The sequence below is a fragment of the Stylophora pistillata genome, chromosome 3 (assembly GCF_964205215.1).
Source record: "Stylophora pistillata chromosome 3, jaStyPist1.2, whole genome shotgun sequence".
NCBI lineage: Eukaryota > Metazoa > Cnidaria > Anthozoa > Scleractinia > Pocilloporidae > Stylophora > Stylophora pistillata.
The window spans coordinates 30678370-30690964 of NC_142521.1; the positions used below are offsets into that span (position 1 = coordinate 30678370).

At 41.0% G+C, this 12595-nt stretch overlaps 2 protein-coding genes across 5 annotated transcripts in view; both read right to left on the minus strand.

The window, feature by feature from the left end:
• Window positions 1-1611: 1611 nt before the first annotated feature.
• LOC111323393 (uncharacterized) lies at window positions 1612-4481 on the minus strand. The gene has a single exon (XM_022926718.2). The coding sequence runs from the start codon at window positions 4306-4308 to the stop codon at window positions 1924-1926; it is 2385 nt and encodes a 794-aa protein (XP_022782453.2). The 5' UTR covers window positions 4309-4481; the 3' UTR covers window positions 1612-1923.
• A 683-nt stretch (window positions 4482-5164) lies between these two features.
• The window catches only part of LOC111323386 (epidermal growth factor receptor kinase substrate 8), a 27575-nt gene continuing 20144 nt past the window's right edge, over window positions 5165-12595 (minus strand). For all 4 annotated transcript variants that reach the window (XM_088754188.1, XM_088754187.1, XM_088754189.1 and 1 more), the window contains 8 exons: window positions 12296-12382; window positions 11873-11954; window positions 11284-11419; window positions 9992-10018; window positions 9123-9464; window positions 8872-8943; window positions 7749-7865; window positions 5165-7241 (listed from right to left, as the gene is read on the minus strand). In XM_088754188.1, coding sequence (XP_088610314.1) covers window positions 6906-7241; window positions 7749-7865; window positions 8872-8943; window positions 9123-9464; window positions 9992-10018; window positions 11284-11419; window positions 11873-11954; window positions 12296-12382 — 1199 coding nt within the window. In that variant the 3' untranslated portion in view covers window positions 5165-6905. The remainder of the gene's footprint in view (window positions 7242-7748; window positions 7866-8871; window positions 8944-9122; window positions 9465-9991; window positions 10019-11283; window positions 11420-11872; window positions 11955-12295; window positions 12383-12595) is intronic.

Consider the following 12595-nt stretch of genomic DNA (forward strand, 5'->3'; position numbering starts at 1 on the left):
AATGAAATAAAAGGTAGTCCATGACTGCATGTGCCCACTGTTGTATAGTTGTAAAGTATTGCAGTAAAAAGCAATGTGGTATAGAACAGAGGGGTTAATATATAGCTCTTATCGATGCCAAACTTTTGACAAAAGGAGGACTTGCTTAGAGTAGAGTTTGTACACCGGTCAGTTGTCAGGCCGGGAACAGTAGAGAAAATAGAAAAAGAAAAAGAAAATAGAAAAGAAAATCGAATAGGTTACATGCATTAAAAGCGCATCAACGTTATTTCTTTCCAAAACTTCGCCACTTTGAATGCTCTGCACACCTGGCGCAATGAATATACTCCACTCCTCTCGAGTTCGAAGGTTCGAGTCCTGGCCGCGCCAAAAAGAATCAAACTTGAAAACAAAGACTACTACTCTCAAAGGAATTCTATTGTTATCGCTATTGTTTTCATTGAACAAAGACTGAATGCATAATTATAAATGGGGTTATAGGGAAATCTTGCCGAAAAAACCCGACCAGATTTTTTCAACATAGGCAAGTGTTGGGACTGAACCAGGACGAGGCGCAAGAAATGTTACGAGTGTATCAAGATAGTCCGCCATTTTGAAAACCGCGAGGGGCTTGGGGGAAGGTTTACTGACTTGCTCGATACCGTAACGTTGTGTATACGGCCAAAACCATACAAACACAAGATCATTTAATCCCAGTCCAGAAGTGCAACTGGTCAAACACATCCTTATTTAGATTTCGAGTAGTCTGTAAGCAGTCCCTTATTATAAGGACTATAGGCGCCGCCGGACGCGCGCGTTTTCCGCCCGTGGGAAAGTTTGAGACGGGTCGGGGAGAGGTTTACCGAAGGTCTGGCACTGAGAACTACAATCGGCGACAAATTGGTTGACACATTGATCTTTGTAACCCCTTATTACTTCAATTTTATCTCTTTTGTCCTCATTAAGTTAACCATTTCGCACCTCCCCCGCCCCCCCTCAAAAAAAAGCAATGCTGTATCGTGATTCTATCAGCTTTTAGCCAATATTGGATGGGGGGAGGGGGTCTGTTTATGATTTAGAGTGTGATAGAGACAGGACTGTTATTCCTCACACAAGTAGAACTCTTCAGACATGATATGTCGACTAATTTGACGCTGATTGCAGATCCCCTTACACCAAATCTCCCTTGCAGACCTCCCGGTCCGCGGGAGAAGAAACACGCATGCCGAAGCGCTAATAATGAGGGTGTGGTGCTTGCGAGCTAGATTTCCAGCTGTTTTCATTGTTATCATATCCCAAATAGAAATCTCGAACTCTCCAAAACGGTTCTGAAATGACTTTAAATCGTACACATTGTGACAGATTCCCTAACTAGTTCCTCGACGAGCATAAAATTTTCTCTGATACGTGGTATGTTTTGCAAGTGAACAAAGAATTATTCTGATTTAAGCACATAATAAAGTACGCCAAAGCATAACTTTAACACGCTTTAATCATCTTTTATCTCGTTCCCGTTGGTCACAGTCCCCTTATAAATATGCTTGAGATGACAGTTTATTTCAGCGCCTTTCGAGTTGGCAGTGGTGATGGGAAAATAAGAAAAGCAAATCCTCTTGTTCAAAAACTGACAATCAGGGGTATCTGTAAGATTTATTCCAGCACTTAAGTTAAGATTACCCCGAGAAACAATGCTGTCGAGATCTTTTCTAAAATTAATACACAGAAGCTTCGTAAGAAACTTGCTGCGTTTATGTAGTTCGGACCAGCAGGTTCAGTACACCTGGATCTGCGTCTGGGTCCACAACTCCCCCCCTCCCTCCCCCCCCCACCCCTACCTTATATATCAAGAAATTATTTAAGGCTGCATCACTACATGCCAACGTTCAGGCCGACGAACTTAAAGCTCCTGCGTTCAGAGTCTTCAGACTGTGACGAAACTGAAAATTAGAAAACTTCCAGTTTGGGAAGTCGGAAAATCTTTTGTGGTATTTTGATTGTTCTATCGATATACAACTTTCTGAGGTTGACAAGCTCACTCATATTTTCCGGTAGCTCTATCAAAGGGTTTCCCTCTAAATGAAGAACTTCCAGATTGACCAGATGACTGAAACTGTCCGGTAATCTTTGGAGTTGATTGTTGGATAATTCCAGTTGTTCTAAGTGCGTCATTTCCGCGATACTACTCCGTACAAAATCTGGCAGCTCTGTGATCTCGTTTTGAGAAAAATCGAGGGAAATTAAGGATGGTAGTTTGCAAAGTACCTCAGGGAAAACTGCCATGCCATTGCAATTCAAAGACAAAACACTAAGATTTTCCAAGCCATTAAACCAATATGGTAAGTATTTTATGACGTTCTTACCCAGGTTTAACTCCTCCAAGTTTCGAAGATTGGTGATACTGTCTGGAACTGACTTCAAGGAGTTGCCATTGAGATTTAACGTTTGTAACCCAACTAAACTCAAGACGGGGAAAGGGATCGCGTTTAGCTCATTGTTATCGAGATGAAGTACTCGCAGGCATTCCATTTCGGAAATGGAGTAGGGAATGGAAGTAATCATGTTTCGTCCCAGGCACAATTCTCTTAGACGCTTGAGCCGTTTGATCTTCTCGGGCAATTCTTTGATCTTGTTTCCCGCGAGTAAAAGAGACTCCAGATTTTCAAGGGAGCAGATTTCCCCCGGAAAAAATGGCATTCCGTTATTTTCTACTGAGAGAATTGTGAGCTGCTGAAAGTTTTCAAGCCAGTCAGGAAACGCGCGAAGATGATTTCCGTTTAAATGCAGGCGCCTAAGATTGGAAAGCAATCGCAGATTTTCCGGAAGAGAAACGAGCTTGTTGCAATCAAGACTAAGAATGCGGCATCTCGAAAGATTTCCTATGGCGAATGGTAACTCTTCAATTTCGTTGAAATCAAGAAGGAGTGAGTTTAGATTTACGAGCTCGCAGACTGTTGGGGACACAAATTTGAGCTCTTTCCAACTGAGGTCGAGTGTTATACGTCCGCCAACTCTTTTCACTTCGGGAAGAAGTCGGCTGATGCTCACAGGGTGACCATACTCATCCATTTCGTCATCGAAACAGGAACTGAGCGACCCTCCTGGCTGTGAAACCGCGGATTCAAAATTAGAATCCACTCGCCAGCCTCTCCAAGTGTAACGAGACCCTTGTTTCGCAACCTTAGGCGGCTTTTCCTGCTTTTGGCGCTTCGGCAGTTTTACGTTAACATTCGGCAAAAATCCTGCTTTCTTCATTTCACGGTAGAGAATGCGCCACTTTGGGGAAGGACGGACTGCTTCACGCACGCTCGCTTTTGTTGCACGAACTTTTCTCCTTGCTGTCTCCGCAGCATTCGGTTTGGCGTCTTCAGATTTCAAATTAACAAAAGCGTTTACTCCTTCAAAGATGTCTCTTTTCTCCTCAGGGTGATTTAGATTTATTTCTGAAAAGACCATTGAGCGATCCTCAGCAACTACACTGCGGTCAAACTGTTGGAGGTCTTCAAATGGTTCCCCTGTAGCCGTGTTGGGATCCACATCATTTTGTTTTCGCTTACTGACCTTTTTCGTGCGGGGCTCATGATGCTTACATAATGTCAATACTTTTGCATTGTTACCTACATTCAGGCTGTCAAGTTCGGAAAGAAACCGCAATAAGGATTCCGGAAGCTCGGTCAGTTTGTTATCATCTAGGTAAAGCTCTTTGAGGAGAACAAGCTGAACTAAACTCTGGGGAAGATATTCAATTTCATTATCACTTAAAACCAGAACCTCCAAGCTGACTAGCGAAAACACGGCTTCGGGAATACTTTGAAGACTATTCCCTTCCATGTTTAAATATTGCAGCCGTTGTAAATAGCGGATGCTTGGTGGAAGATCCTTAATATTGTTGAAGGCGAGATTTAGTTTCCGAAGGTGACATAAATGGCTGACGCAATAAGGCAGAGTCTCGATAAGATTTCGATTCAGTTCCAGGACTTCTAACCTAACCGAGGAACATATTTGCGCTGGTAGAAATTCCAGATAATTATTTCTAAGATAAAGCTCTGTGAGGTTGCGAAGGGCTGCGAATTTATAAGGAAAAGTAGATATCTTGTTGCAATTCAGATTAAGGACCTCAATAATTCCTCTTTCGCAAACCTGTTCCGGCAACGACTTTAACTTTAAAAAACTTAAGTCTAGAGTTAGTTTATCATTCTCTACCACAACATCGGGCAAACTTGAAGGTGATGTGTCCTTGAAGTCATCCGGCCATGACATGTTTATCTGCGAAGTCCCTAATTCGGGTCTCGTTTCACTTGCGTTGTCATCTCTCCTTAAACAGTTTCCCATTTATCTCAACGTTCCACAAAATAGGATTACGATCTTGAATCATTGTCCGTCTTCACAGCCGCACCACAAGTGTCAGGTGTGGTGCATTTTCAAAGAAATTTTCACTGATAAAAAAAGGACATGATTGTGTTCGTGTCATTCTCAAAATTCCAAAATAACTCGGTAATTTTGTATTCCGCTTCATACAGGAAATGCTAATGAGTTGACTGGTGGCACCAGATAATCGCCAATTGCCGACCGATGTCACATGACTACAGTGACAACAAACAGGCAGGTAACATGTTAATAAGAAATCTTTATTTTAGCAGTATATCTTTTAGTTATTTAAAGCCTTTTAACGTTTGTTCTCACCTACTGTGACATCATAAACCGCTTGATACATTAGAGAGACCCTAAAGGAGAGTCGAGTTCTGAATGCTTAAAAAATGCGACGGTGAAATCAGTTTTTCTTTTCTTTTTAAAAGACGCGAATATGACCCTTAATGAAGCCAAGCAATCGCTACTTGAATCGTTTCTTTAACAAAACAATTTACTACCCGACAGGTGGGTTTAATAGTAACCCACGCTGGAAGTCAAGCAAACTCAAATGTACGGGGAGGCAAGAGGGAAGAGGGCATAGAACAAGGGGTCGAGGAGAGAAGCGGCTGCATTTGCGCTTGACGGACATTTTGACAGCATAACCGATTGATATATTACTCAAAAATTATAACCTTGACTTGACAGAGGGACAGATCCTGGTCTTCTAGTCTAATATCTCTTGGAATGGTCGCCAGGGTGACGTTAGGGTCTCGTGCTCACTTGGACCCAATCCTCCAATTGAGCCCCATAAGCAGTTCAATAAACAGTCAATACAACGTGCAGTAACAAGAAAGTAAATTCATTTAATGCATCACACTTGTATTCAACTTACACTTCTTTACTTGAATTAACTACAATCATAGAGAAACACCAACATTTCCGGGAGATTTTACACGGTGATCAATGGTAAATACTGCAAGAATTGGCGTACAAAGCAGGAAAAAAGCACTGCACTCTGTACACCGCATTAATTAATTTTGTAAATAATCAAATATCTATGTGTCTGCATGGCTACTTAAATACGATTAACATTTTTACTTCTGCTGACCAGTCGCTGATTGTCAGGAAATCTTTCATCACGGTCGAACGGGACCAACATATGAAATGATTTTCAAACTTCTGCAAACTACACACGACTTCATAAACAAGATTTTGTTTGGTCTCATTTTTTAGGCGAACGCTTGTGGATCTAAAGAGTAGTTCAACAGATACTTTTGTAACAGTAACTCAGCAGCGGTCTCTCCTAACACTCCTACTATTTTTTCTTAACGCATTTGCTACATTTTCACAAATGAATCTCGCAGGAGCAAATAAGCAAGACAAAAGGCACAAAGGATAACCAACGAACCAGACTCTCCTAGAAAAGATCAATTTTGTATTAATTGTTTGAAAACGACTTCTATTTTATGAGGAAATGCTGAGAAAAAATGAGAAAGTCTAGTGAGCAGTTTTCAGAAATATTTTTTTGAACAGTGGATCATTGAAATTCCAAATCGATCCGCGGAATTTCTCTACAGCTACACAAACCATATTTTGACTTCATTTCAATTCGACCTGTCTAAAACTGGACAAAACGACCTCAAAACATCGTACTATACAAAAAGCAGATACTTACTCCACTGGGAGCGATACAAAAATATAACGCACATTCTATCTTCAGTTTTGACTTGAAAAAAAAGGGGAACGATGGGTAAAGTGAATGAAAAATTTATGAGGAAATGTTGAACTTTTGATTGCTTCTTAAAAAAACTCTTAAGAAGTAATCATAAGTAAGCTGCCACCACGTTAAGGAGGGCTACGCACAAAATAATGCCAAATAGTCGCCACGTATCTTTAAGAGGCGGAACATGTTTATCCAAAAGACATAATGTGTACGAATGCGTAAAATGAGTTGTACACGATTCTTGAAGATGAACACGCGTCACGGAAAAGTTGCGTGACCAAAGCCCTCAACATATAATGTAGTTCTAATGTGGTCCTCATGTGACATTGCTATACAAACCACAGCTCCTTGAGCAAGTCACAATGCAGTTGCCACATGAGGAGGGCATAATTTGTAATTTTGTTACGGAATGAAATCTAGAGACGAATGAAAACGGCATGAAATTATGAAACGAATGGAAATATGGCTGCCTCTACTAAATATAACCCGGTGGATAAATATTCTCCCCTACCACCCCATCCCATCACCCCACCTTGTCTTACCCTACTACTCCCCTCCTAATTACTACCTGAATTGATTTTGATGAACAGAAAGCATTTTTTTTCCTCACAAATGCTCAATCCTGCGAATTAGCGCCATCACTGAAACGGACTATTCGACATGCATGATTGGCTGGTATAACAAACAAAGCTATGGGAAGACATTCTCCTCTTAAGTTTCCCTCTTTTTGGTAGCTTGAGAGAAAACGCTCTTCATGCCTACCATTTTCTATCTCATAATTTGATTATCAAATATACAAAAATTTCGATTTTCTAAATAACACAAAGCACTCCTACAAAATCATCCTACGGCCACATCAACCCTGAGTGGGTGGCTGTGTTGGAGCTAATGAGGGTACACCCATGGAAGGCACCATATGTGTAACTCCCGGTTGAGTCATCGCACCAGGGTACGCTGAGTACATGGGCCGAAGGCCCCCCATGGGTAGATACGCCGGAGCCCCGGTTCCCACTCCCGCTAGGGGCATTACAGGCATCTGGGGCATAACAGGGGGAATCTGGGAGTAAGTGTACTGTGCGGGAATATTTTCGTAGTTTGAAAGCAGGCGTTGTTGCTGCACTAATTTGCCCTCGTTCATTTTCAGTTGATCTTGCTGCGCTTGTATTTGACGATGTAGCTCTTTCTGCTGTTCCTAAAATGAAATTGTAAGGATGTGTTAGAAAAAGACTCAAGGCAGTCACTTCAACTGTACTGTTAACAACTGGTTGTTTAATGAAATATTTTAAATCAAGATGTAATACTAGCTGACTTATGAGATTATATAAGATTTTCATATATTCACAGTCATTGAAAAACATCGAATAAAATCAATATCGGATTTACGCATCGAGGCATAAATACTTTGTACTGTTCAAATGCCTTCGAAACAATTTTTCAAAATAAAAAAGGAACAACGCACTTTCGACTTTTTGAGATAAGAAAACCACTTGGGAGGAAACGAGAGTGAGAATATCTTCGGCTAAACTTTCCTTGTGTAAAGTTCTAGCCATTGCAAAAAAATCATCACTCAATCAAATGGATAGTTTTCCATTGCGTGACATCTGTTAAACAATTTTACAGGATAGAGGTGTGTGACAAAGTTGTGTGACAAGCGATCCAAACTTTGCGTGACATGGGCTCACTGTGTCCTGCAACACACCTGTAACTCGGCCTGCTTCAACTTCTGCTGTTGTTCCTCAAACTCCCTTTTCTGTTGTTCCAGTTCTAACTTTTGTCTCTGAAGCTGCTCCAGTAGGAATAGCGTTTTGTCGTGTTCCTGGAAAAAAAAGACCCAAAATGGTAAACTCCTTTGTCAAAAAGAAAATTTCGCAAACTCCTTGCTCTGAACAAAATAAAATCATTATGACCACATCTAAAGGAACGATTTCTTCTCGAGCACAAATAAAAAACCTATATTGTCCCTCCTTTCGCAGTCTCCCTCTCTCCACTTTGGCCAAAGTGGCTAATTCAACGACACTTTCAATCCTACGCCTTTGAAAAAAACATGAGCTCTGAATACGAATTCTAAGCCTCCCCTTTCGATTAGATTTCGTAATACTATCAATCATTATTCTGACAAAAATGTTAACGCAGAAAAATTAATTACCGTTTTTCTTCGAATAGGCGCCCGAGCGCTTATCTAAAATGTCGGCTAAAAAGAGGAGCGTTTATTGGGATGGCACATTGTCGACAAGGGAAGGGGTTATTAACTTGGCGCGGCAATAGAACAAAAAATGAAAAGAACAGACAACGCACATAAAGGAATTCTGAAAGCACATGGAGATAGAAATAACTAAGAAGGAAGAGAAATGATTCCCCTGTACTGATTCCGCTGTGCTTGGAACTTAGACACTAGAAATAGGTTTTTCTTGTATCCTTTTTAGTTGAGAAAGTGAGGGAGGAGGGGCGCTTGTTTGACATTGTAGTCTAAAGGGTGGGCACTTATTCGGGTAAGGAGGGCGTTTATGAGAGGAAATAAGGTATACAGGATGCGCCAAACAGAGGCTAAAACATGAACATGTTCTTTTGAAGGCTCCAAAATATCAGCCTAGATTTCTGAGAGGTCCGCAATAGGATACATTCGATACATTCAGTTCACATGCTACTGAAAGGCGCTAAAATATTTCGTGCATGAAGGTGGTTTAGTTGTGACAGGTAAGCCTTAGACTTCCCAGTAATACGACGGCTGTTTTTGAATAAAGGCCACAAAAACAATACAGCCACTGCTTCTTCTAAATGCACAAGATTTGGTTTTATAAAAGGTAGCAATCTTGGTTACCCACCATCAACAGTTCCTGTTGTTTCTTCTGTTCTTGCATAATGCTTTGGACATCTTCGACGGAAATCTTTCTCGCCTGTAAAATTAAATCGTTGTTAAAGACAAAGAATCAAAGCAGTACATGAGATCACCAAGGTTAAAAATTCACTTCGTTACTCAGTTTACACAATACAAAACAAGCAAATTCAAAACAAACAAAAAAAAAAGAAAGTAAATTAGTCACCCTGTATTACATTTAAAGCAACTGTCACTTACCACCAGACTTTCTTCTTTGCTTGTCGGCTGATCTTCAGCATCTAGCACTGGTGGCGGTGGAATAAACTCAGAATCAAAGGACGCCTCTTGCTGTGTATTCTGGTCCGTCTTGGTATTTGTACGCGGCCTTACCTCAGGCCCTGCAAAGCTCTTGGGTCGGGGTTTCGGTGGAGGAGCGCCGGGTTTGTTTGTTTTCTTTCCAGTGCTGGATGTTCTTTGCCTGATCTCCGTCTCCTCCTTGGCTGCAGCAGCCTTAGCATCAGCAACAATAATGCGCAGCTCCCCATCATTATTTGGTTCCTCTTTTTCTTCCGATCGTTCCTTTCGTTTTTGCATAATGAACTACCAAGAAAATAAAATAAAATTCCAGGTTAGGGAAAATATCCTGTTTCCCACAAGAGCAGCGCAAAACTAGAAGATTCATTCAATCAATCAATCAATCAATCAATTAATCGTTTATTCAACCCTATTGCAGTAACAACTGAATTACAGGGGGGCGGTCGTGACATACATTTTGAAATTCAGGTAGCAAGTGAAAAAAAAGGGACATGTCAGGAAAAGGGTGTCATGTAGATTATGAACATAAGAAAAGCAGGGTGAATCTATTATTAATTTTGGTTTGCACCATGAACGAATCTTACTCAGTCTTAATAAGCTGAGTTACAGCAAAATTCCAGATAAAGTAATCTGACTTTCATAAGTCATCAACTACACTGACTTAGGAAGCCATTTTCTGTTACAGCTCCGTAAGGCAGTTGAACCTCCGGAAGAAGGTCACGTCTCCCTTTGGTATACCCTGCGAACTTCTTACATTGTATTGGTTCATTTATTTTGGTCCAATAAAATAATAAAAGGATTCCTTCACTTACCGCCAATTCAGATCCTTTATTTGTTGCCTGGAGTAAAAAAAAAGGGAAAAAAAATATCAGTAATTGAACTGCTTTCTAGATTGAAAAACAGGTTGATAACAAGAATTCCCCCTCATCACAGACAGTGAAAAGACAGTTTTTTTTTTTTTTTTATATGAACACACAATAAAAGGTCTTTTACCATTTAAATCTTTTGATAATCCAAACAATGTTAGAGGAAGACAAATATATCTTATTAACCAAGCGCGAGGGCCATACTGGGAGAATATCGGCCCGAGGTCTTGACAGTACGGACCGAGAGCAGCGAGGTCCGTACAAAAAAGACCGAGGGCCGATATTCTCCCAGTACGGTCCTGAGCAAGCTTGGTTAATAAGAGATTTATTACACGACTGAAGTTCAAAGGGACACAAGTGCGGTATCATTCGGGACCATTCGGGACAGTGCCCGGTCCAATACTGAGAGAATATTGACCGGCAATAGAGCATTTTGATTGGTTGATTTTAGTTATTGGCCCTCTGACTTCCCGAGTCGTGTAATAAAACTGTTTATCGAACAGAAGACGTAATGTACAGAGTGTTCCACCTACTTTTAGAGACGACACACAAGGCCTAAGAGATTTTAGGCCTTAATACGAGCTACTAGAGGCGGATAAGTGAGTTTACCGGTTATCGACTGATAATACAACAATCCTAATAAAGAATGTTTTTAACTCGCAAAGCACATCCATTATTACCACACTTGGCTGTAATGTCGCAATCTGATTGGTCAATTTGCCATTCTCAACACAAATACCGACAACGTTGCTTGCGTCAACGTGTCACGCATCGTGTCACACTCTGAAAGAATCGTTTTATTTGACTCTAGTGTTATAGTTAAAAAACAAATCGTCAGTGGTTTAGCGCGGTCTGTACTCTTATCGATAACGATGTTCGTCATCATAATAGTCAAAATATTGTGGACTCAAGGGGCGCAGCCGAGTGAGTGAGTCCGCAACTAATTTTGACCACTGTGATGACGAACATCGTTGTCGATAAGATTACAGACCATGCTTGACCACGGACGATTTACTATTTAACTATAACACCAGAGTCAAATAAAACGATTCTTTCAGAGCGTGACACGATGCGTGACACGTTGACGCAAGCAAAGTTGTCGGTCTTAGTGTTGAGAATGGCAAATTGACCAATCAGATTGCGACATTACAGCCAAGTGTGGTAAAAATGGATTTGCTTTGCAAGTTAAAAACATTCTTTATTAGGATTGTTGCATAATATAGAAGTTTCAAAAATACCTTCCAACTGGCTTTCTGCACTGAAAATTGACTATACACCCTTGCTCCATCTGCATCACCACAAGCTTGTCTCAGCTGATCCTTTGTCATAGCTTCCATGTCTTTGGCGGACTTGCCAGACAACGCCGCTACACAGCTACAAGCAAAGCAAAACACAAGTAAGAAAGGCTGTTAGTAATTGTAGTGTCTTGGTATAGAACTTAAGGTGGTCAGTAGTCAAGTCACCATCTTGAGTATCAACACACTGTCCACACTCAGTCGTATTAACCGCTACTCTCTCTTATTGCAGCGCTATTATGGAACATTCGCTGCTACTGTGGCCCGCCCGCTTATTGTTATGCGTAAATGTAGGGTCATTCTTCGACACAGAAAAAAAAAAAAAAGACAATGTTCAAACATGACATGTTTTGGAGAAGTTCCATTATCTCGTAGACGGAAGCGATTTCTTCAGCTCCACAGCATACCCAGGTTTAGATTGAGCTTGCTCAAAATAAACATTAAGAAAAATTTCCGTGTCCGAATCCAGCAGCCGGAATGTGCCGCTCAGATACGACCATAAGCAACTATTTTTTTTTTTTCAGCAACACACCTGTCACTAAAATCTTTACTTTTAAGCCACTCTTTGACCTGCTTTGCATTTGAATCAGGCGTCAGATTAACGGTCTGTGCATCTGCCACACAAGAACAGGAAAGATCAGTTAGTTCTGGGAGCGAGGAAAAAAGAAAGCGGAAAAGAGAAAGGGGGCCCTCTTAACTACTGAAGCTTTAATCTTCGAAATTCGCACCGCCCCTCTCCCCACAGGGAAAGGGAGAGGCAAGAGGGAGGGGGGAGGAGTTAAAAAAGTTAACGACACGAAGACTGGCGGTGGAACATTCGAAAGAAACCAGGCATAATAAAGGATGGGTGAAGGACTGGTGTGGGAGAATTACTGAGATACAGCGACGTTTTACACCCAGATAAAACAGGAACAAGGATGAAAAATGAGAAGAATGAGAGCAAAGAAAACCTCACCTTTCCGTTGAGCCCTTGGTGTGAGTCCCCCCTGACTGTGAGTCATTCTGCGCTTCAGTTCATCGTTTAACATGTCTGTTGAGCTCACTGTTGAAGGGGAAAAACAGTTTTTGTTAACCTGAGAAAGAATTTCGTTGCAAAAATATATCCTACTGTGAGGAAAACAACGGGGCGATAATTTTATCATCTATGAGGATGAACTCATTACTAACATTCCATTGTCAAAATATGATAATTTAACATTTCATCAGTAACAAGATCTCATTACTGAGAACAACCTCGTTCCCAACATGTGGGCAT